This window comes from Giraffa tippelskirchi, chromosome 13, assembly GCF_054371585.1.
Source record: "Giraffa tippelskirchi isolate mGirTip1 chromosome 13, T2T-mGirTip1v1.2.pri, whole genome shotgun sequence".
Classification (NCBI taxonomy): Eukaryota; Metazoa; Chordata; class Mammalia; order Artiodactyla; family Giraffidae; genus Giraffa; species Giraffa tippelskirchi.
Genome location: NC_137287.1, coordinates 16,158,167 through 16,182,535, shown reverse-complemented (window position 1 = coordinate 16,182,535; position 24,369 = coordinate 16,158,167). Strand labels below are relative to the sequence as shown.

General features: G+C 44.3%; 1 protein-coding gene across 2 annotated transcripts; it reads right to left on the bottom strand.

Annotated features, from left to right (window-relative positions):
• Nucleotides 1-770: 770 nt before the first annotated feature.
• LOC145531267 (eukaryotic translation initiation factor 3 subunit C) lies at nt 771-20,621 on the bottom strand. Of its 2 annotated transcripts, none has more exons than XM_081553233.1 (21): nt 20,521-20,621; nt 20,297-20,427; nt 18,793-18,858; nt 18,497-18,686; nt 17,968-18,093; nt 17,726-17,780; nt 17,273-17,379; nt 16,747-16,874; nt 10,020-10,179; nt 9,794-9,897; nt 9,195-9,336; nt 8,888-9,013; nt 8,661-8,754; nt 7,500-7,690; nt 7,028-7,252; nt 2,905-3,268; nt 1,633-1,792; nt 1,474-1,539; nt 1,298-1,385; nt 1,040-1,202; nt 771-937 (listed from the first exon to the last, which is right to left on the bottom strand). In XM_081553233.1, exons 2-21 carry the CDS (start codon nt 20,395-20,397, stop codon nt 855-857), a joined length of 2,739 nt encoding a protein of 912 aa, XP_081409359.1. In that variant the 5' UTR covers nt 20,398-20,427; nt 20,521-20,621; the 3' UTR covers nt 771-854. The 2 variants fall into 2 exon arrangements, with proteins under 2 accessions (XP_081409359.1, XP_081409358.1); XM_081553232.1 differs by having other exon boundaries at nt 20,564-20,621.
• Between the last annotated feature and the right edge of the window lie 3,748 nt (nt 20,622-24,369).

The following is a 24,369-nucleotide window of genomic DNA, read 5'->3' as shown; positions in this document are numbered from 1 at the left end:
TGCAAACACTTAATCTCCAACTGCCTTGCTTATGTCCCAAAGGCACCTCAAACTCAACATTTATAAAACCAACCTCATTATAAAGCCCATTCTGCATCCCTGCTCTTCTTGTATTTCTGAACACAAAGACTAAATTGATAACAGGCCTATCACATTTATCCCCACACAGATTTAGACTAACTCTCCCGTTTCCCTGCCTTGTGAACCACCACCCATCCACCTGAAATGTCCATTACTATTGCCTCCATTATGTTGTCCCTGCCATTTATGCCCCATCATGCTGTGCTGTGCTTAGTTGCTCAGTCGTGTCTGACCCTTTGTGTTTTGTGACCCCATGAACTATAGCCCGCCAGGTTCCTCTGTCCAGGGGGATTCTCCAGGCAAGAATTATGGAGTGGGTTGCCATGCCCTCCTCCAGGGGATCTTTCCAACCCAGGGATCGAACCCAGGTCTCCTGCATTGCAGATTCTTTACTGTCTGAGCCACCAGGGAAGCCCCTTTATGGCCCACAGTCACATCCTATTTAATACTTCCACCACCTTAAAAAAAACAAACTAAACCCTGTTGTAACTTGTCATGTTTTTACGATTTTTTGCCAAATGTCAAAGAGCAGCAAGCTCATGAAGTCAGGAATATGCCCAAGTCTACCCTGAATCCTGAGCCCTGTGCCTGTCACGTGATAGAAACTCAGAAACATAATTAGCAAATAAATGCGTCCAACACACCTCTGGCAACATGTGGACAAGCAGGAACTGCAATAACTCTAAACAGACCTTGAATGACAGACCTTTAATGCAGTGTGGTTGGACCTAAAGGGTGAATGGTCTAGGGCACTGGGGATAAAAGTCAAGTCATCAGTAGGCCGTCTGAGACTGCTGCTGGCGGTAGCCACCTCGGCGCATGTAGCCCTCATTTTTCCGGTAGCCGTCTTTCTGGTCTGCAGGAGAGAGATGGGGAGGGGAGGTGGTGAGTGCCAATGAAGGGGCAGGAAGGGGGCCAAGATCCTGAGAGCGAACAGGGGGTGGGAGCACTCACTCACCTCGGAAGTAGCCACCATAGGTACCCTGCTTGTGGTCAAACACCCGCTCGTTGTTCTCCACCAGGCTGCCCAGCTTCTCGGCCAGCTGCAGGGCCAGGTTCTGCTGGGCGGTAGGCTCTGTGCGGTGCATCACCACGGTCTGTGTCGGCTGGTCCAGGGAGGCCTGACAGGAGGGAGGCAGAGCAAGGGTCAGATCAGTCGCCTCCATGCCGAACTCTCCATGACACCACCTGCCCTGGTGCCACCCCTGGCCCTCACCATCAATTCCTCGTTAATGATCATCTTGCTGATGATGGAGTGTACCGTGGGCAGGTCCAGCTCAAACATGTCAGACAGCGTCTCCATGCTGGGGAGAAAGAAGGCCCAGAGCAGGGAGCAATGAGAACCCGTGACCACAACCTGGGGCTCCCGTGCCTCCCCAGGGCCCATCCTACCTGATGGAGTCGTAGACACTGCTATAGGTGAACAGGTAGGTCCGCAGTGACTCCTCCTGGATCTTCCTGTGGGGAGAAGGAAGACAAAGGGGAGACTGTCAGAGAGAAGACCAACCAGTCTTTTCTTTGCCCCCCACTAGGATCTCACTCTCAGCTCACCTAACCAGCATGGTTCTGACTTTGTCGGCCTCTGGGAAAAGGTCCCACACTTTGCCATTCATCTTCTCATTGATGATAAAACTGTGGCAGGTCTTCCAATCGCCCATCTTCATGGCCTTGGAGGCAGCAACCACATGTTCCCTCATGGACTCAGGGGGGCCTGAAAGGTTGGGAATGAGGCAGGAACTAGGGAAACTTGGGACAAGGGCTCCTGCACCCACAAGCACTGTTTTAAGGAGGAACCCAGACCAGGAGAGCCAACAGCCAGACTGAGACTCTCCCTGTTCTCGGTTAAGTAGCCACGTGACTATACAAGTCACTTAGTATCAGAATAAATTTATTTAGACTAAATCAGTCCATGACATGCCTCAGGGGATTGGTCAGTTCCCTGAAAATGTTGCCAAATCGCTGTGTGCACCCTTATGTACCTTTTCCTAGGAAACGGTCCATAGATTTCATCAGACTCTTACAAGATTCACTGACCTAAAAGAGTCTAACATCTCAGTTGTTTTCTACTTTTGGTTTCACTGCAGGCAGTAGTAGAGAGAGGCGGGGAATGAACCAAGAAGCCCTAAGAGGTGCTGGACACACAGATTTTCACCGGAAATTTTCCAATTAGAAAAAAAACAAAGCACCACTACAGAGCTCAAACAGAATTTGCCCCAAATGCACATGGACTTAATATGACCACACACATAATTGGCAGAGAGCAAATGTGTAAGGGGACGTGGCTGTGGGCAGTAAGCCTGGCTCATTCACCAAGTCCTTCCATGCACCAGCCTCACAGGAAGGACACAATTCAAATTCTTTTCCCAGTGAAATCGAATAAACCTCTGGACTGAGTGACTGGATCTTTCAAAGTAATCAAAGGAGCCAATGCTAGACTCTTAATGCCCTGGGTCTAGTTAATTAGCTGAAAAACATGCATGAAAAAGGAAAACGTCAGAGAGACACATATCAGCTGTGTTTACCCTGGTTAAGTCACTTAACTTTTGTGCCTCAGTTCCTTAATCAAGAAAAAGGGGGTCATAATAGTATCTACATCATAGGGTTATTACTAATGAAAAAAATTAATTATTATTTATAAAACATCTAGTGCCAGGCAATACTATGTAAGTTTACACTAATTTAAAAATATTGTTGGAATCAGGTTACAGAAAGTTTAAACCATCCTGCGGGAAAGTTACTCCCTTTAGCGTCTCTTAATTCTCTGATCAAAAGTAGTGAAGGAACAAACGAGCAGAGTCTGCTGCACTAGAGCCCCCCACTCACCCAGCAAGGGCTGCCGCTCGCCCACCCGCAGCTGGTGATGGAACTGCTTGCTGATCATGCGTCGGCGGGCATCACTCTCGTGGGCGGCCATGTAGGGGATCTCCAGGAGCATGGCTGACACCAGGTAAACACATTCCAGCAGTTCTAGATTTATGTGCAGGTGGAAGGGCACTTGCCGGCGCCGCTCCACCTTCTCCTGCTCCTGGTTGCGCTCCTGCAGACTACGCAGCAGCAGACCCTGGCCCAGAAGCTCCTTGGCCCGGCCGCTTGACTGGATGTCCAATAGGGCGTTGTGCGCATCCTTGGTCAGGCCTTGGCGGAAGGCACAGATGCCCAGCTGCACCATGGTGCGGTTGTACAGGATCTAGGAGTGAAGGGCGATGCACTCAGAGGTGACAGCCACAAGGCAATCGTCACACATACAAAAGACATCACGGACTATGCTGTGCGCTAGGACAGACAGCAAAATAGACCAAGTCCTCCCCTTCCATGGAGCTTACACTCTAGAAATAGGGGTGTGGAGGACAAAATAGCCATAACACACAGGTGGTGATTCATGCTAAAGAGAAAAATAAAGCAGAGGAGTTAAGAAGGGAGTTTGTGTGGTGGTAGCAGTGGTGGCAACTTGCAATTTTATGTAGGATAACTAGGGACGGCCTCATTTTGAAGGTGATGTTTAAAAATAAAGACCTAATAGAAAAAGAGCAAGTCATGCAAATATCTGAGGGAAGAAGAATATTTTAGAAAAAGGAAAAGTAAGTGCAAAGGCCCTTTGGAAGAACTGTCCCAGATATATTCAAGGAACAAGTTCCATATGGCTAGAGCTGGTAAAAGATGTGATCAGAAACTGGGCAAGTACAGGACCTTGTAAGCCATGTTAAAGATTTTAAGATGATAAACTACAGGAAAGTTTTGAGCAAATAAAGTGATATAATTTGACTTTATTAACAGGATTACCCTGGTTGCTTATTAAGAACAGCCTGAGGAGATGTAAGAGCAGAAGTAGAAAGAGAGATGAGGAAGCTAACAGTGGCTTAGACCAGAGGGCAGGAGTGGAAGTCACAGTAAGTGATCAGATATGGATTTTCAACACAAATGCCTGGGGAATAAGATGTGGAATATGAGAGAAAAATAAGAATCAAGGATGACTCCCAAGGTTTCTGGCCTAAGCAGTTGAAAAGATGGACTTGTCAATAATTAAGATATATAGGCAATGTAAGTATAGATTTTGGTAGGGGGGAAAGACCAACAAAAATATGAACATCAATATCAGTCATGAACTTAAACACAAACAGCCTTAAAAAACACTAGCAAGCAGAATCCAGGCAATATATAAAAGAGATAACACAGCAAGACCAAGTAGGATATATCTCAGGAAAGAAAGGCTGGTTTAAAAATCTAAAATCATGGTTACTCACCATATAAACAGAATAATGGCAAAATAACTGTGCATTATTTCAATAGATAGAGGAAAAGATTTTAATAAAATTCAACACCTATTAAGGACAAAAATTCCCAGCCAACTAGGACCAGAAGAGAACTTCATCAATCTGAGAAAGTCTATCTACAAAAATACTACAGCTAACATTATTTTAAATGGTGAGATGTTCACTGCTTCCTTGCTAAGACTGGGAACAAGGCAAGATGGCTGCTCTCACTTCTATTCAGCACTAAGTATTACAGATTTGAATCATTATAATATGGTAAAAGAGACATTAAAAACAAAGAGTCAGAAAGACTGGTACAGTAATAAAACTGTTCCCATGTGCAGATAACATGATTCAGTAAAAAATCTTAAGTAATCTATAAAATACTAGACCAAATATTGTTGCCCCTCGGTGTCCGTGGCGGATGGTTCCTGGATCCCCCACAGACACCAAAATCTGCAGATGCTCAAGTCTCTTACATGAAATGACAAGAGTATTTGTATATTTACAGTGTGTTAAGACCTCAGTTGTCTGATTCTTTGCAACTGTATGGACTACAGCCTGCCAGGCTCCTCTGTCCATGGGATTTTTTTCAGGCAAGAACACTGGTGAAGTTGCTCAGTCATGTCTGACTCTTTACAACCCCATGGACTGTAGCCTACCAGGCTCCTCTGTCCATGGGATTTTCCAGGCAAGAGTACTGGAGTCGGTTGCCATTTCCTTCTCCAGGAAATCTTCCCAACCCAGGAATCGAACTCAGGTCTCCTGCATTGTAGGCAGACGCTTTACCGTCTGAGCCACCAGGGAATACTGGAGTGGGTTGTCATTTCCTCCTCCGGGGGATCTTCCCGACAGAGGGATCGAACCCCTGTCTCCTGCACTGGCAAGCGGATTCTTTACTACTGAGCCACCTGGGAAATCCATATACATGGTACATCCTCCCAAATAATTTAAATCATCTCTAGATTACTTATAACAACTAATACAATAAGTGCTTTGTAAATATTACCAGTTAAGGCAAATTCTGGTTTTTTGGAACTTTCTGGATTTCCCCCCACAATGTCTTCAATCTGCAGTTGGTTGAATCCTTGAATATAGAGGGCTAGGCTAAAAGTGAATTTAGCAAAATGGCAGGATCCAAGGCCAAACGTAAAAAAATTAACTATATTTTTAAATACCTGTAGTTAACAATGAAAAAATGAAATTAAGAGGAGTTTCCTGGTGGTCCAGTGGTTAGGTGCTTGCACTGCCATGGCCCAGGTTTAATCCTTGGTTGGGGAACTGAGATCCCACAAGCCACACAGCCAAAATAAAAAATTTAACTAAATTAAAAATTACATTTATAAAAGCATCAAAATTCATAAAAATTCTCAGGAATAATTTTTTAAAGGATGTGTATCTCTGCAGTGAAAACCATAAGACACTGCAGACAAGTTGTAGAAATTAAATGAAGAGATAACTTGTCATATTGAAAGGTTCAAACTTGTTAAGGTGTCCATTCTCCCAAAATTGATTTACAGGTTCAATACAATCTCAGCAGGCATTTTTGCAAATTGACAAGCTGATTCTGAAACTTATGTGGAAATGCAATGTCACAGAACATTCAAAGCATTCTTTAAAAAAAAGAACAAAGTCAGAGGAGTCATATGGCTTGACTTCAAAGACTTACTCTAAAAGGACAGCAATCAAGACAGTATGGGACTGGCATAAGGAAAGACAAAAAGATGAAGAAATGGAATAGAATAAAGAGCCCCAAAATACACTTAAAAGGTCATGTAGTTTTTCATATGGTTTTCCAAAGGCACCAAAGCAATACAATGGGGAAAGAATACAGTCTGACCCTGACTTCATACCATTTGCAATCTAAATGTGAAAGCTAAAACCATAAGAACTTCCAAAAACAAAAAAAAGAATATCTTTATGCATTGCAAGTAAGCAAAGGTTTCTTTAGACAGAATTCCCAAAATAATAACCATAAGAGAAAAAACAGATATTTTGACTACATACATTCAAAACACATGGTTAAAAAAGTGAACAGGAAAACCATACACTGGAAAAAGTATCTGAAAAACATTTATCTGACAAAGGACCGATCTCCAGGATATATAAAGATTTCCTACAACTCAATAAGATGAACAATCTTTTAAAAAATGGGGTGGAGGAGTTGACAAGACATTTTATGAAAGAAATATAAAAGGCCAATAAACCTTAAAAAGTAGTCAATTTCAACAGTTATCAGTGAAATACAAACTGATACGAGATGCCATTAGACATCTATTACGGCCAAAGCTGAAAAGACCAACAACACTAAATATTGACAAAGCTGTTCAGCTGCTAAGTCGTTTCCGACTCTTTGCAACCCCATGGACTGCAGACCTCCAGGCTCCTTTGTCCACTGGATTCTCCAAGCAAAAATACTTGAGTGGGTTGCCATTTCCTTCTTGATGGGATCTTCCCAACCAAGGGATCAAACCCCTGTCTCCTGCTTTGGCATGTGGATTCTTTACCACTGTGCCACCTGGGAAGCCCCGTGCAGGAGAACCAAAGAATGCTGGCACCTGGGAAGAACCAAGTGTCTCCCTGAATCTGCATCAGCCAGACAAGAGGCTAATCCAACTGAGCCACTCTGCCTGAACAGACAGGATAGGCACCCAGCCTGGTCTTCCCAAGGCCAGAGCGCCTCCTTGCCATCTTACCTGGACTGGTGGGTCTGCATGCTGAATGTTGTCCTGCAGGTGGCTCATGAGCATGAGGTCCCGGGCCTGGTACCAGCGGGAGTGCAGAGCGTGATGGTAGATATGGCAGAGGATGGCGCACGTGCGGATTCGGTCTGTGCGGTCCTTGGCATAGATGTACTTGCACAGTCTCTCCATCAGCACAGCTGAGTCCTCACCCTCATTTTCAGCCTGATCTTGCTCAGACTGGAGGGGTGGGGGTGGGGAGATATTGTTGGAGGAGGAGATATGGCAACGATAATGGTTCTAAATGGCTCTGGCTTCGGCAACCAAAGACGAGACTCCATCCTGCCTCATCCTAGTCCCTCGGGGTTACCATCTCTGCTCCACCTGACAGTCCCCAGGGAACAGGAGATCTGCCATCAAGTCCCAACAGACGTGCAGAACCAATGGACACACCCTCTGCCCTCTGACACTGCGGCCGAGCACTCACCTTTGAGGATCCCTCAGGAGGGGTAAGCTGCCGCTGATGGGCCTTGTAATCAAACTTGTAGTAGGTGTGGAGAATGCGCCTCAGGTAGATGCGGCAGATCTCCTCAGTGGTACCCTTCTCCTCCAGGTAGCGCTGCACACGCTCAATGATGGCGCACACCTGGGCCTCGTCCTTCAGGTGCTCCACGTACTCTGGCAGGGAAAGCACCCACCCTCCGCTTAGCCAGGCACCCAGGCCTCCCCAACCACACATCCCCCATCAATCCAATGATGACATGGGTACAGAAAACAAGCTGTGTTTTCTGTACCCATCAGAAAAGTGCACCCATTGTGAGATCAAAACATCATCCTCTCCTGGGACATGTTAAGCTCACTTTCCAAGCCTTCTGTCAGGCACTCTCTTCTGCTAACTCCTCCCGATAACTCCCCATCCTCCTCATTCAGCTCGCTCCTCAAATGGGCCCTACCTACAGATGCTTTCGTCAAGCATTATTTCAAGCCGGCCACCACCTGTGTCATCCTCTGTTACAGGTCCTGATCTGAATTTTTACGGTATCTACAACCGACTGGTTCATTTTAAAAATTTATTTATTGGGCTGTTCTGGGTCTTAGTTGCGGCATGTGGAATCTAGTTCCCTGACCATTTAAACCCAGAACGCCTACACTGAGAGTGCGGAGTCTTAAGACACTGAACCACCAGGGAAGTCCCTTGTTCAGTTTTTTTTGTAGAACTGCCTTTCTTTAGCATCAAAATGTAAGCTTCATGAGCATGAACGCCGCAGGCTTTCTCATTCATAGTTACACTGTTTACTTGGCGGGCATAGGTGGACACTCACATTTAACCGTGTAAATGTCCTGTATTTCTCCATCCTACAGCCTAACGCATCCAAGCCAAACAAGTGGACAGAGATCATACCCCAATGGTTCTCAAAGTGGCAGACAGCATCACCACTTAGGAACATGTTAGCAATGCAAAATCTGAGGCCTCACCCAGACCTACTGAATCACAAGCTGTGGGAGTGGGGTCCAGTATCTTAAAGAGGCCCTGCGGTGTGAATGCTGGGATAAGGAAGGGCTGGCTTCCCAAACACTCTAAGTACAATCCTCCGTTTTAACCCCTGTACTTTTCTTCCCACTGATGCCCACGCCTGCTCAAGCTCACCTTGGGAGTGAGGATCAGTGTTCTGCATTATTTTGGTAAATTCTTCATCCATTCGTTCCACCAGAGTTAAGATGCAGCCACGGACACGCAGAGGCTGAAGAGAAGGCAAAGGAGGAAATAAATTAGTCTAGATTCCAGTCCCAGCCTTCAACCCTTCTGTCTCTAACGGGCCTTCCCAAAGCAGACAACACACACATCTCCAGTTAGCTGCCGAATCCCCTCTTTACCTGGTCTGTGTTATGCAGGTTCTCACTCTCTTCCAGAATGTTCTCTCCAACAAAGATGTTGGGGTTTGCAAACAGGATGTCCATCAGCTCATTGATGCAGTCCAGGCACTTCTGCCACATCTCAGGCTGCCAAGAGAAGGCAGTCCAGGTGTGCAGGTGGAACGAGCAGATGCCTCCCAAGCGCCTTTCCCCAGGAATCCAGGGGCCCTCAACCACCCAGCCTGCTTCCTCAGCCCGAGTCCTGAGACACGAGGCCCCTTCCCATGACCCACCAGCTCCACCCTGGGATGCTCGGTATTGCTCTAACCTTCATGTACGTGGCCAGGTTGGGGTTGTAGTCATAGAGAGAGGCGATGATGTTGAACTTGATCTTGACGATGACGCCCTCTCCTAGGTTGTTTTCAGAGGCAATCTGAACCAGCAGCTGCAGCAGCTCAATCTGGGCTGCACTGTAGGGGGAGAGAATTGGGTGAAGAGGAGGAGACACATTAAAAAGCTTCCTCTTGTCCTCTTCAGACAAGCAAGGCAACCTTATTTCCAACACCCACCCCCAGCCTCATCACCTATACACTTGCTTCTCCTTCATAAATCCCAAACAGAAACAGGAATAATGCAAACAATCTACCATCCTCTTTAGTCAAGGAACAACTAAAGAAGGTGAGTATTACTCCCATTTTACAAATGGGGAAACAGCCCCCAAAGGTTAAGTGACTGATTTAAAGTCAAAGGGAATGCAACTAGCAGACAACGGACCGGGAGTATTCCAACTACTTCATTCCTTCTACTGTAGCCACACACAGATCTTCCCCAAACAGCTCTATTTCCCCACCAACCTCCACCCCCGTTATCTCAAGAGAAAATGAGCTTTCACTCTGTAATCACAAAGCCCAGGCCCACGAATCTTACCGATCAGTTCCTTTCTTGCCTCGTGCCTGTAGGATCTCATTCAGTTTCTTGATGACAACAGCGTGGGTGATCTCAGTTCCCTTGGCAAACATTTTTGGCTTTTCCTAGATAACACACACATTATCATGTGCAGGCTGCCTTAACTTTTCTCCCAAATCCGACCTGGACGGCACCCGCATGCTCTTTCAGACTGGTTCCCCATTCATTTTAGTTCTCAAATCCTCACCTTAACGAGGGGCACTCCACCTCGGACTCTCTCCCACTCGCCGCCCTCATTGTCTTCCTCCTCCTCATCCGGGCGCCTGGACTTCCTGTCGTGCTTCTTCTTGGCTTTGTCCTCCCGTTTTTTCTCAGCCGCCTTCTTGTCCTCCTCTGTGGTGGGGGCCCTGCCAAGAGACACAGGAGAAGAAGAAAGATCAGCCCCCTCTCCACCTCTGAGGCATTTCCCTCCCAAGAACTTCTTTTTCTCCACCTAAACCCGGGTCCAAGTTGCACTCTACAAGAATGACCTATGGTTGACTATAACCATCACCAGAGCAAGGACTACAAAGTAGTTGCATCTGCCAGGCTACTAACCAAGGTCCGTTACCATATCACACCAAGAAACTCTTATGAAGGGAAAGGTTTGGCCTGGTTTAAGAATATAGAGATGCTAATTAGGCCACTACTGACAGAAACAGCCTGTCATGCTGCTTCACAACTGAGCTCGGAGGTTTTTCAAAGAATCCATAAGCAACACAGTTGTTCTTTGGTACTAGTTGCTCTGTCCAGATGAGTCTTTTTATCAGCAACCAACTAATCAGTTTAAAATCAGTGCTTAGGGAAAAAAAAGTACAAACATTTTTTTGCTGTTCTCAGACTGGCTGCTTTTCCTCCACCTTTCTTTCCTCTCTTATGACAAATGATTAATAAAAATTCTGAATTTAAAAAACAAAACTGCTCAATACAACAAAATGTACCCCCAGCCCAAAGAGAAAAAGAACACTGGCTACCTCGAAGTGGGTTTAACCCACTTGATGCCCGAAACTGTCTCCAGACTTTAATACTTACATTAAGCCAAATGACAAGGACAAATTATTTCAAACTTTATACATTTATAAACATTTACAAATAAATTTCATTTTAAATGCTTAAAAGGTTTGACTACATTTTAGTAATAGTTTATAAATTTTCCAGTTGGATTAAAACTTTCCCTTGGCCAAAAGATTTATGCCATAAGTTTTTTGTTTTTTTCCACCATGCCACACTGTGGTATCACAGTTCCCCAACCAGGGACTGAATCTGGGCCATGGCAGTGAGAATGCTAAATCCCAACTACGTGACCACCAGGAACTCCCTGTGCCTTAACTCTGAATAAAAGCTTACTGGTTTTCCTTCTGTACTATTGTAATACTCTCTAGTGATAAAAATTCATTTCATAGGTAAAATCCTTTGCAAATATGCAAAGCATGTTCATTAAGCTCCAACTGTTTGGTCTGCATCATCATACCCAAAGCTCTGAGATCAAAGGACCTGTATGTATGCGAAAGTGCTGTTGCTTGTCGTGTCCAACTCTTTGTAACTCTATGGACCATAGCCCACGAGGCTCCTCTGTCCACGGCATTCTCCAGGCAAGAATACCGGGAAGGGTGGCCATGCCCTCCTCCAGGCGATCTTCCAGATCCAACGATCAAACCCATGTCTGGTTCTTTACCACAATGGGCCACCTGGGAAGCCCAGGACCTAACGCTATTTAAAAAAATCAATGCTGTCTATATTTCAAAAGAACTTAATCTTCCTTGGCCTAAAGTTTTACTCTAAACCCTCAAGATACTGTGATTCACACATCAAAAAAATAATGAACTCTCACCCTATGAAATGCTAACTGAAAGACCTAAAATTTGACTTGATCTCTCCCCTATGACAGATTATATCTTGATATATTCAAATCTTGTTAGAAATTATCACAAAACTAACATTTCTGCTCTCAGGTATATATTCAACACATACTAGCTACTTTTCTAGGACACTACCAGATATATCTCTACCTAAATACACACCTAAGAAATTGAGATGGTTCGACAGCAACACCAACTCAACGGACATGAATTTGAACAAATGCTGGGAGATAATGTAGAACAGGGAGCCTGATGTGCTGCAGTCTATGGGGTCGCAAAGAGTAGGACACGACTTAGCGAATGAACAACAACAAAACTACACTGAAAAGGACCATTCCACACCCTCTTTACCACAACTCTTATCTAGCACCCCTTAGACATACACATACTAGATTTCCTCAGTTTGTACTTAAGAATTTCTACCCCAACTACAAATTCAGAAACACAAATACACGATTTCTAATTTACTTCCAGTATGATTCAAAATAACAAATAATTCAAAATTTTAGCCCCAAACTAACAAATTCCTTAAGTAAGAACTAACCCTAAACAGGGAATTCCCTGACAATCCAGAGGTCAGGACTCTGAGCTTACACTGTCAAGTGCATGGGTTCAATCCCTGATTGGGGAACTAAGATCCCCCAAGCTATGTGTCTCGGCTAAAAATTTTTAAAAAAGAAAAAGAATTAATCCAAAACAAAACTGATTTCAAATACTGGTCAGTCAAGGTGAATAAAGATGTGCAGTAAATGAACTTACTGTACCTGGATAAATATTTTGGAAAAACAATTAATTAAGAAAACAGCCACTTGATTAAAAGTTCACTCAACTGATTCTTAATGACATTCTCCTAGACAGACTTAGCCTGACTAGAAAATTAAACAGACTAAAGATCCTAAATGTTTATTATATATGTGACTGTCCTCATTTTCTGCCCAAACCCACTAATATCCAGGTGCTTTAATGTTGCTAGACAACCTTATTACCCCACATCAAGAGACTGAAGCTCTTGAGATTAAACCTGTTTCTTTATGTGCTTGTTTTGACCAAAAGATGAAAGCGAGAAATTCTTGAGGGAAAGGGCATAGACTGGCTTAATATGGAGATGTTCAAAAAGGATGCTGGCAGACATTATAGGGGACAGCCTGTCATGTTTCTAGATAACCCATTAAGAACTGCAATTAACCTTGGTTGGCTTAGATAGCTAATGAGTTTACACACACACAAATGTGCAAACAAAATTCAATATTCCCACCGCTGCCTGTGGTTCTTCCCTTCTCTCTTTGTTCCTCTTTCTTATACAAATTCTCTTCTGTCCTGGCTTGTAAATCAATCTTAAAAATTGGTCTATCTTGTTATACAAATAAAACAGTGTATCTGAATTATCCTTTAACACTACAAAACCAAAAGCTCTTAATGTCAATAAGGCCTTTGAGGATCCCGCAGTTAACCCAACCACTGACAATGAAATTTTAAATAAATCTAAATTTCTTTTGGTGGTGGTGGGGGGCCCCTCCTCTGGGTGAGGTTAGGTATACAAAGTAAACTTTCATAGGTTTAAAAAAAAAAAATCTATCAAGGGTAATCTCTAAAGTGAAAAATTAATAAAGACAGGATTAATCTTAAAAAAAGGGGGTGGTGCATTCCTATAGCTCAGTCAGTAAAGAATCGCCTGCAAAGCAGGAGACCCTGGTTCGACTCCTGGGTCAGGAAGACTCGCTGGAGAAGGGAAAGGCTACCCACTCCAGTATTCTGGCCTGGAAAACTCCATGGACTGTATAGTCCTTGGGGTTGCAAAGAATTAGACACGACTGAGCAACTCTCACTTCACAATCTTAAAAATAATTATTCTGAAAAATAATTCTGAAAGTTAAACCTCTCTTTGAGGTTTTCGTTGAGGATTTTAAAATCTAAATTTCATGAAAGATACTGGTTTGTAGCTTTTTTTTCTTGTGATAAGTTTAACTTTAGAGTCCAACTTGTCTCCGCAGTCCAACTTGACTCCTGTGTGCCTTTGTGCAGCACACAGGTGAAGTGTACATTGACACACATTGGCCACAACAGTGGAGACATCAATACCCAATAACTGAAAGACAAATCCATAAAGGAGATACAAAAGCTATGAACCAATAATAAGGGTGACAGTTCTATAGGATATCAACAGGCTTAAAAGATGAGTTTCACAATAAAGCAAACTTAAGAGATGGTTAATAAAGTTAAGTGGATTGAATTTGCTTAACTGATGCATGGTTGCAAATCCTCCAAGGCGGCAATATAATACTGTGGTGTAATAAGAAATATTTATTTGGTCTTTGTCCTCAATTCCTGGCTCAGAGCTCCTAAATCCCTTGGAATTTCCCAAGCAGTAGGATCATCTTTCGCTCTAATGAGGATCTGGCAGGCTTCGAGAAAGGTTTCAGGATGGGGGCTGGTTGCCAGAAAGACCCAGGCATGATCAGAGGGTTGGAACTTACAGCCCCACCTTCTGACCAATGGAGAACAGGAGAGGGACTGGAAATGAAGCCCATGATCAATTAAAGCGATCAACCATTTAAGCGATCATGGGCACATAATGATGCCTCTATAAAAACCTCTACATGACAGTCTGGATGGAGGAGCTCCTGGCTGGTGAACGACGGAGGTGCTAGGAGGATGGTGCCCTCAGAGAGGACATCAAAGCTCCATGCCCCTTCTCCCATATCCTGTCCTATGAAGCACTTCCATTTGGCAGTTTCTGAGTTGTATCCTTTATAACAAGCTGGTTAACAGTAAGTAAAGACCTTGATGCTGGGAAGGATTGAAGGCAAAAGGAGAAGAGGGCAGCAGAGGATGAGAAGGTTGGATAGCATCACTGACTCAGTGGACGTGAACTTGAGCAAACTCTAGAGATAGTACAGGACAGGGAAGACTGGACAGCTGCAGTCCATGGGGCTGCAAAGAGTCAGACATGACTTAGCAACTGAACAAACAAAAACAACAGTTAAGTAAAGAGCTTTCCTGAGTTCCTGTGGGTGGACCTTGCAAATTATTGAACCTGAGGAAGGGGCTGTGAGAACTCTCTGAATTTAGAACTGGTTGGCCAGAAGTATAGGAGTCAAACTTGGAACTTAACAACTGGCATCTAAAATGGTGGCAGTCTTGTGGGGTCTACGCTAACTTTGGGGAGTTAGTGCTAGAATTGAATTGAGTACTGAAAACCCATCTGGTGTCCAGAGAGTTGGAGAACTAACTGGTATGAGAAAAAAACTGACACACATTGGTGTCAGAAGTGTTGGTAATTAAAAAAACACAGAGATATACCACACTTCCTGAACCTGACCACAGTTGCTCCCTAGAGCACACAATGAAAAATGTTTCTCAGTAAAATGGCTCTGTCTAGACCCTTGTAATGTCACAGAACTAATACCTGAAGCAGCATAACTCCAACTTTTGAAAGCAGAAAAGCAACCCTTAGAGCATCAGTATTCCTGCCAGTTATCACTGAGCTTTATACTTGACTCCTATAGACTATGCAGGGATAGCTATCACTTGAATTCAAAGAAGGAAGGAGAAAGATCGAAGAAAGTTAAGTGACTCACCCGAGTTGACAGCAACTAAAGTAGAATGGGCTAAGACCAGAATTCAAATCAGACCCCTCCCCCATTCCATGATGGTACTAGTAAAAATCAGGAAGGCTTGCTGCAGTCTACATGCTCTATACTAAGTGCTCAGGAAGAGGGACAAGAGAAGCAACTATCACTGAGGACTCACCAACCCCAGTCCTGGGCTGCGTGGGTGTATCACTCTGCTGTATTCTTACAAGCATCCTTAAGACAGGGTCAAGTACCACTCCCTTTTACAAATAAGAAAATTGAAGACTAGAAATGTTAAATAGTTTATCCAATATTATACAGTCATTCAGGGGCTTCCCTGGTAGCTCAGAGGTAAAGAATCGCCTGCCAAGCAGGAGACACAAGTTCGATCCCTGGAGAAGAAAATGGCAACCCACTCTAATATTCTTGCCTAGAGAATTCCCATGGACAGAGAAGCCTGGCAGGCTACAGTCCATAGGGTTGCAAAAGAGTTGGACATGACTTAGCAAGTAAACAACGATCAGCATCAAAGAAAGATAAAACACTCAGTCCACAGGCAGTGAGTATTGCTGTGGTTAAATATCTGGAGACTGGAGCCTTCAAATTCATCTGCAGGACACAGTAGCTTCATAACCTCAGCCAACTAATATACTTGACTTTGAGATCCCTCTGTTAGCCTCTACAACCTAAAAGGACTTCACAGGGGGAGAGGCAATAAAGGGGCAGGGGAATAAGAGGTACAAACTACTTTGTTTTTGTGGCTCAGTCACCATGTCCGACTCTTTGCAACCCCAAGGACTGTAGCATGCCAGGCTCCCCTGTCCTCCACTATCTCCTGGAGTTTGTTGAAATTCCACTGAGTTGGTGATGCTATCTAACCATCTCATCCTCTGCTGCCCAAGTAAAAAATAAGCTACAAGGACATAGTGTATAACACCAGGAACAGAGCAAATATTTTATACTCTATAAATGGAGTATAACTTTTAAAAATTATGGATCACTGGACTTCCCTCGTGGTCCAGTGGTTAAGAATCCACCTGCCAATGCAGGGGACATGGGTTCAATCCCTGGTCCAGGAAGATTCCACAAGCTGCAGGGCAACTGAGCCTGTGCATCACAGCTAATGAGCCAGCATGTGCCTAGAGCCCATGCTCTGCAACACTAGAAGCCATCGCAATCAGAAGCCCACACACTGCAACTAGAGAGTAGACCCTGCTCGCCAGAACTAGAGAAAGCACACGAGCAGCAACGAAGACCCAGTGCAGCCAAAAATAAATAGATTTTTAAAAAAATTATGAATCATTGTATTGTACACCTTTAACTTATATACTATATAGCAACTATACTTCAATAAAACATGCTTTACTGTAAAAATAAATAAAAATTAAAACTGAAATGGAAAATAAATAAACGGGACTCCAGAGAAGGAGTAATAACTTTCAAGATGACTTTAAAGGCTTCCTGCCCTTTCCCCTGTAGCCTGAAGTACCACTACTTTTCTTACTTTTTAAGGAACCTTGAGGCCAGCACAGTCTGTTTCCCTTCTTCCTCTTCTGAGTCTGAATCAGAAGATGTGGAACTTGTATCCCAAGCTTCTGAATCTTCTGAATCTTCTGAGTCCTCATCTTCATCCTTAAAAGAAAAAAAGACCAGAAGAAAGACAGTGGGAAGACTGACTGGTGGTGTCTCTGCTCTCCCCGCTGACCCGTGTTCTAAAGATTCTTAGGAGCAGAATGAGTGGTCGAATCAGGACATTAAGAGCTGGACTGGACCACCAAGACCCAGAGAGAAGTGGTGACTTGCTCCAGGGACACATAGCTCCCCAGAGGCAGAGCTGGGACCAGAATCTAGTTCTCCTGATTCCAAGTCACTCTATGCTCTAATGGAAGAGGAGACCTGTCCTGAGATCATACTCAGCTTATCCCCCTCCTCTCCTAACTCTAGGCCCCTGTGAGTCTCCTCTTCTCCCTAGAGACCCAAGCGCGGTCCACAGCAAGGAAACCACCCCTTAGTGTAACCCTGGCTCTAACCTCCTTTTTGAGGAACTTTCGACTCTCCCCAGAAGGGGCTTCTGATTTCTTCTTTAGAAAAGCTGCAGCAGTGACTCCGTCATCATCCTCATCTTCATCTGAAGAGCCTGGTAGGGAAGGGGAGAGAGGAAAAAAACAGAATGGTGAAGAGGTGAATGGCAACCAAGAAAACAAGCCAAGGAAATCCCAAATTTTAGATCTCCTCGTGCTTTGTGCTCAATCACATTAGACTTTTGCCGACCCCAGGGACTGCAGCCAGGCAGGCTCCTCTGTCCATGGGATTTCCCAGGCAAGAAGACTCGAGTCGGTTGCCATTTCCTTCTCCAGCACATCTTCTCGACCCAGGGATTGAACCCGCATCTCCTGCACTGCAGGAAGATTCTTTACTGCTGAGCCACCGGGAAAGCCCTTTTGACCTCCTAACCAGTTGCAACCAAGGGTTTTCTCACTCACCTTCTGAATCCTCCTCGTTCTTCTCAGCATCTTCATCTGCAGACTGTTCAGGGTTCTTGACAGAGGGAAATGAGAAAATTAAGGATGCCTGCCAGTCACTACTCCATCCCACCCACTCCACCCCACAGAGCTGTCATCATGATTCCTTCCCCAATCACACAGGTCAGACGTGCAAATGCTTTGTTTCAGTCATGGGGGTCACTGTCCCCACAGTTTAAAAAGTCTCCCTCTAGCACCCTCACCTGCTTGTAATTTGTAATATGAGACTCAAAATCTCGGTTGTATTTTCGGATCTTCTGGCGCAGAGTGCTCAGGGCCTTGGCATTATTCTTGTTCATCTTCTTCTTTCCTTCTTTATCTTCCCATAGCTGAAGGAAAGAACAGTGAAGAAAGAGAGAATGTAGATCTGAGATTAAGCAGTCTTCTCTCAACTTCAGGCTTCACACTGTTGAGTCTTGCTATCTACATACATCTGTACTACTTAACAACTGCACATATTAACTTATGTCGCTTAACGACCCTTTATGTATGTATTGCTACAAAAAGTACAAAACCACAAATAAAAATGTAATACAAGAATAAGTATGATTAAAATCCTCAGCCTAAAAAAGTCCCTCTTCTTGCTTCATCCCCCCTATTTCTTATGTTCTGGGAAACACTGAGTATCTGGCAAACAACTCAAGAGGAGACATGATCTCTGGATATGGGTTAGGAGAGAGTTCCAGGTCCACAGTCCCCTTCTGGATCCCCCAGCAACCACAGGAATCACACCTCATTAAGATAGTCCTCCAGGTCAGCTAGGATCCGGATGTAGAACCGGGGGACACCTTCCTTGTCCACAATGCTCTTGGCCTTCCCATATGCTTTTCCCAAGAGCTCAAACTCTTCCAGGCACTTGGTGACATCCCGAATCTTCATGGCATTACGGATGGTCCGGATAAGGTTGGTCAGTTCCTCAAACCTGGTTTGAGAGCCCAATATCACATTGGACATGCCCACCATCACCAACCAGAAAACCCAACACTGCCCCAGAGACTCCCCATCACCCAGCCTCCCCACAGCCTCACCTTTTATCCTTGGCACTTCGGACAACTCTCTTGGTATCTTCTTCATCCTCACTCAGCAACAATGGCCTATTTGAAATGAACAGAGACTATTAACTTCTGTTCCTAACTCCACTCTTTCCAAATGATCTCTCTTTTCCTCCTCCAACAGGGCAGGTGGAACTGAATAACTTAGGCCCATTCCTACCACACCCATTCTGTTTCACTCTTCCTCTTCATGGCCTCATCATATAGAACTCAATCTTTTTAGCTCACTTCAAGTGAGGGTGTTTGTCAAATGTTGTAACTCATACAAGGATGAGATGACCGTCTCCATCCTCAAACATAAACAAACGAAAGTGCTTATTTACTGTGTCAAAAAATATTAGGTGAAGACACGGGTCACTAAGAATTACTAAAAGTCAAGAGAAAAGGTACCTTACCTAGAATGAATAGAAAAGGTGGTACCTGAACTAGGTCCTGGAAAGCAATGTTTCCCATAGTGTGAGAGGACAAGGAAAGAGCCTTAATGGCTTTGACACCTCCATTTCTAGTTATTTTTCTTTAATAATTAAAAACCAGACCACAGACAGAATTCAGCTGGTAACAATATCTCTTTTCTTTCCACCTTATTAACTTTTCCAATTATTTCCTATTTTATAACAAGTAATGTGATTTTCCACTTGCGACACAGATATTAAACTATGTTCATATGGATATATGTAGATTCTTTCTCTTCATGTTTAAAAATGAATTTTATGCTGAAACAAGACTCTGAAACGGTAATGTATATATATTCTTAAGCACAGGTATACGACAAAAATAACGAAGGTGGCATGTTTGATGGAAGTTTGAGGAACAACATTTCAATGTTTTGAAGGGAGAACAGAATTTTAATTTGCAAAGATGGGAGAATAGTATTTAAAAGGAGGTAAACAACAGGAGGGGGATTCTCGGGTGGCTCAGAGGTAAAGAATCCGCCTGCTAACGCAGGAGATGCGGGTTCCATCCCTGAGGTGGGAGGATCCCTGGAGAAGGAAACAGCAACCCACTCCAGTATTCTTGCCTGGAGAATCCCATGGACAAGAGGAGCCCAGTGGGCTACAGTCCAGGGGTGGTAAAAAGAGTCCCGACAGGACTTAGCGACTAAACAACAACAAAACAGGAAAATACTAATAGATGTTTAAAAACCTCAGAGTCACATCAAGGAACTCCCAAACATCAAGAAAGTATTTGAGGTTTCTCACTGATGCAACAGATTTAGCCAGTGGGAAATCTCTTCTGGTGACTCTATCCTTTGCCTGGTGGGAGGATTCCCACAATTCACAGCACCCTAAGCGTTACGATCTTCTCCCCAAACACTGCTTCAGTCCCTTAAACTCTCAACATATTTAGAACCCGCTCTCACCACCCCCACTCCCATTCCCCTTTCCTCTCGCGTATACGTGGCCTTCCATAGCCTGCTGAACTCCGCAACCCCCGCCCTCCCCAACCCCGAGTGGTCCCCATGGCCTAGGCCCTCACTCACTGTTTGCCGTAGTTACCCCCGACAGGTTTGGTGACGAGCTCCTCCCCGGACAGGGACGACTCAGACTCGCTGTCCGAACCCGTGGTAAAAAACCGCGACATGGCGACGGCGCTGAGCGGCTGCGGCCGGATCTGTGGAAGAGACCCAAAGTCACGGGCTCCGGTAAGGGGACGGGGCCGCCATCTCCAGATCCCCACCCTTACCGTCCCCGCACATATGCTCACCCGGCTCCCCCTTTCCGAAGCACGAGGCCCACAAAGTACGTACCAGCTGAGGTCCCAAGTCACACTTCCTAACCAAAGCAGCGAAAACGCGGCGAGAAAGCGGGACTTTGCGTCACTTCCGGGAGTCGCCGACGAACTGTACTGTGTGACTACAACTCCCAGTGGCCCTCGCGCCACGCAGGCCCTGAAGTAATTTTGACCAAACCCGCGTTCTGCTGCTGCTGCTGCTGCTGCTGCTGCGTCGCTTCAGTCGTGTCCGACTCTGTGCGACCCCATAGACGGCAGCCCACCAGGCTCCGCCGTCCCTGGGATTCTCCAGGCAAGAACACTGGAGTGGGTTGCCATTTCCTTCTCCAAACCCGCGTTCTAGAGATTCCCAAATCCTACAGCGCTTCAGTACAGTCGCTCAGTAGTGTCCGACTCTTTGCGACCCCAGGGACTGCGGCATGCTAGGCTTCCCTGTCCATCACCAACTCCAGGAGCTTCTCAAACTCAGGTCTATCGAGTCAGGGATGCCATCCAACTATCTCATCCTCTGTCGTCCCCTTCTCCTCCTGCCTTCAATCTTTCCCAGAATCAGGGTCTTTTCCAGTGAGTCAGCTCTTCGCATCAGGTGGCCAAAGTACTGGAGCTTCAGCTTCAGCATCAGTCCTTCCAATGAATATTCAGGACTGATTTCCTTTAGGATGGACTGGGTGGATCTCCTTGCAATCCAAAGGACTCTCAAGAGTCTTCTCCAACACCACAGTTCAAAAGCATCAGTTCTTCAGCATTCAGCTTTCTTTATGATCAAATTCTCACATCCATACATGACTACTAGAAAAACCATAGCTTTGACTAGATGGACATTTGTCAGCAAAGTAATGTCTCTGCTTTTTAATATGCTGTCTAGGTTTGTCATAGCTTTTCTTCCAAGGGGCGAGTGTCTTTTAATTTCATAGCTGCAATCACCATCTGCAGTAATTTTGGAGCCCAAGAAAATAAAGTCTGTCACTGTTGCCATGGTTTCCCCATCACACCCATCACCTATGAAATTAGAAGCACAGGGTCAGGAGTTTACTCTTTAAAGCGCCGACGTGATGCTGATGACCTGCAAAGTTTTTTTTTTTTTTTTTAAACTTCTTTTAAGCTTTATCGCGATATAATCATCAAATAAATAATTCTGTCTTTAAGGGACACAACTTGATATTTTGATCTACATTGTGAGAGGATTGAGGGGATTACAGTCAAGCTAATTAAGATATCCATTACCTCAATGCTGCAAGGTTTTAGAGCCAGGCTTAGAGCAAACTTCAGATTGGACTTTGTTATTCTAATCCCAGCTCCGTCACTTACTAGTGTGTGAATCTAGGCAGATTTCCTAACCTCTCTGTGGTTCAATCGCCCCAACTAAGGACCATAATAGAACCTACTTCCTAGAGTGTTCCCAGGAGTTCATGCACGTGCTAAGTCGCTTCAGTTACGTCAGACTATTTGTGACCCTATGGACTGTAGCTCATCAGGCTCCTATGTCCTAGGGGTTCTCCAGGCAAGAATACTGGAGTGGGTTGCCATGCCCTCCTCCAGGGGATCTTCCCAACCCAATATTCGAACACGAGTCTTTTATGTCTCCTGCACTGGCAGGAAAGTTCTTTACCACTAGCGCCACCTGGGAAGCCCTAAGAGTAAATGGTAACGCACTCCAGTATCCTTACCTGGAAAATTCTATGGACAGAGGAGCCTGGTGGGTTATAGTCCATAGGGTCGCAAAGAGTCTGACACAACTGAACACATAGGGTGTTTTGAGAATTAAGTGACAGTATATGTGAAGCATTCAGGATAGTGCCTTGTACAACATAAGCATAAAATAATTATTAGCTAGTATTCTTTCATTAGTCCACAAATCCTTATGTAACTGTCTTACATTTTTAAAAGATGGGTTTCATTCATTCAGCATTTGCTGCTTGTCTGGTACTGTTAACCACTGGGGGTACAATGTTCCCTTGAAAGAAAAGTGGGATTTAGCAGATCATGGGGAAAGGGGGGATCCAACATTCTCCTGTCAATGGTTATTCGACAAGACTGGGAGCTGACTGTGGCTCAGATCATGAACTCTTTATTGACAAATTCAGACTTAAATTGAAGAAAGTAGAGAAAACCACTAGACCATTCAGGTATGACCTAAATCAAATCCCTTACGATTATACAGTGGAAGTGACAAATAGATTCAAAGGATTAGATCTGATAGAGTGTCTGAAGAACTATGGGCAGAAGTTCATAACATTGTATAGGAGGCAGTGATCAAGACCATCCCCAAGAAAAGAAATGCAAAATGGCAAAATGGTTGTCTAAGGAGGCTGTACAAATAGCTGAGAAAAGAAGAGAAGCTAAAGACAAAGGAGAAGAGGAAAGATATACCCATCTGAACACAGAGTTCCAAAGAATAGCAAGGAAAAATAAGAAAGCCTTCTTCAGTGATCAATGCAAAGAAATAGAGGAAAACAATAGAATGGGAAAGACTAGAGATCTCTTCAAGAAAATTATAGCTACCAAGGGAACATTTCATGCAAAGATGGGCACAATATAGGACAGAAGCGATATGGACCTAACAGAAGCAGAAGACGTTAAGAAGAGGTGGCAAGAATACACAGAACCATACAAAAAAGATCTTCATGACCCAGATAATCACGATGGTATGATCATTCACCTAGAGCCAGACATCTTGGAGTGCTGGAGTGTGTTGGAGTGTGTTGTTGGAGGGTGAAGTCAAGTGGGCCTTAGGAAGCATCACTATGAACAAAGCTAGTGGAGGTGATGGAATTCCAAATGAGCTATTTCAAATCCTAAAAGATGATGCTGTGAAAGTGCTGCACTCAATGTGCTAGCAAATTTGGAAAACCCAGCAGTGGCCACAGGACTGGAAAAGGTCAGTTTTCATTCCAATCTCAAAGAAAGGCAATGCCAAAGAATGTTCAAACTACTGCACAATTGCATTCATCTCACATGCTAGCAAAATAATGCTCAAAATTATCCAAGCAAGGCTTCAACAGTACGTGAACCGAGAACTTCCAGACATCAAACTGGATTTAGAAAAGGCAGAGGAACCAGAGATCAAATTGCCAACGTCCACTGGATCATTGAAAAAGCAAGAGAGTTCCAGAAAAACGTCTACTTCTGCTTTATTGACTATGCCAAAGACTTTGGCTGTGTGGACCACAACAAACTGTGGAAAATTCTTTAAGAAATGGGAATACTAGACCACCTTACCTGCCTCCTGAGAAATCTGTATGCAAGTCAAGAAGGAACAGTTAGAATTGGACATGGAACAACAGACTGTTTCCAAATTGGGAAAGGAGTACGTCAAGGCTGTATATTGTCACCCTGCTTATTTAACTTATATGCAGAATACATCATGCGAAATGCTGGGCTGGATGAAGCACAAGCTGGAATCAAGATTGCCGGGAGAAATATCAATAACCTCAGATACACAGATGACACCAGGCTTATGGCAGAAAGCAAAGAGGAACTAAAGAACCTCTTGATGAAGGTGAAAGAGGAGAGTGAAAAAGCTGTTAAAACTGTTAAAACCCAACATTCAAAAAACAAAGATCATGGCGTCTGGTCCCATTTCTTCATGGCAAATAGATGGGCAAGCGATGAAAACAGTGACAGACTTTATTTCCTTGGGCTCCAAAATCACTGCAGGTGGTGACTGCAGCTATGAAATTAAAAGACACTTGCTCCTTGGAAGAAAGGCTATGACAAACCTAGACAGCATATTAAAAAGCAGAGACATTACTTTGCTGACAAAGGTCCATCTAGTCAAAGCTATGGTTTTTCTAGTAGTCATGTATGGATGTGAGAATTTGA

Coding starts and splice junctions, on each gene's coding strand:
- LOC145531267 (XM_081553233.1), bottom strand. CDS start 20,397: ATGTCGCGGTTTTTTACCACGGGTTCGGACAGCGAGTCTGAGTCGTCC. Junction 10,180..16,746: donor GCCTCAAGGTTCCTTAAAAA/GTAAGAAAAGTA, acceptor GTCTCTTGGCAG/GGCCCCCACCACAGAGGAGG. Junction 9,014..9,194: donor ACCTGGCCACGTACATGAAG/GTTAGAGCAATA, acceptor TTCTCTTGGCAG/CCTGAGATGTGGCAGAAGTG.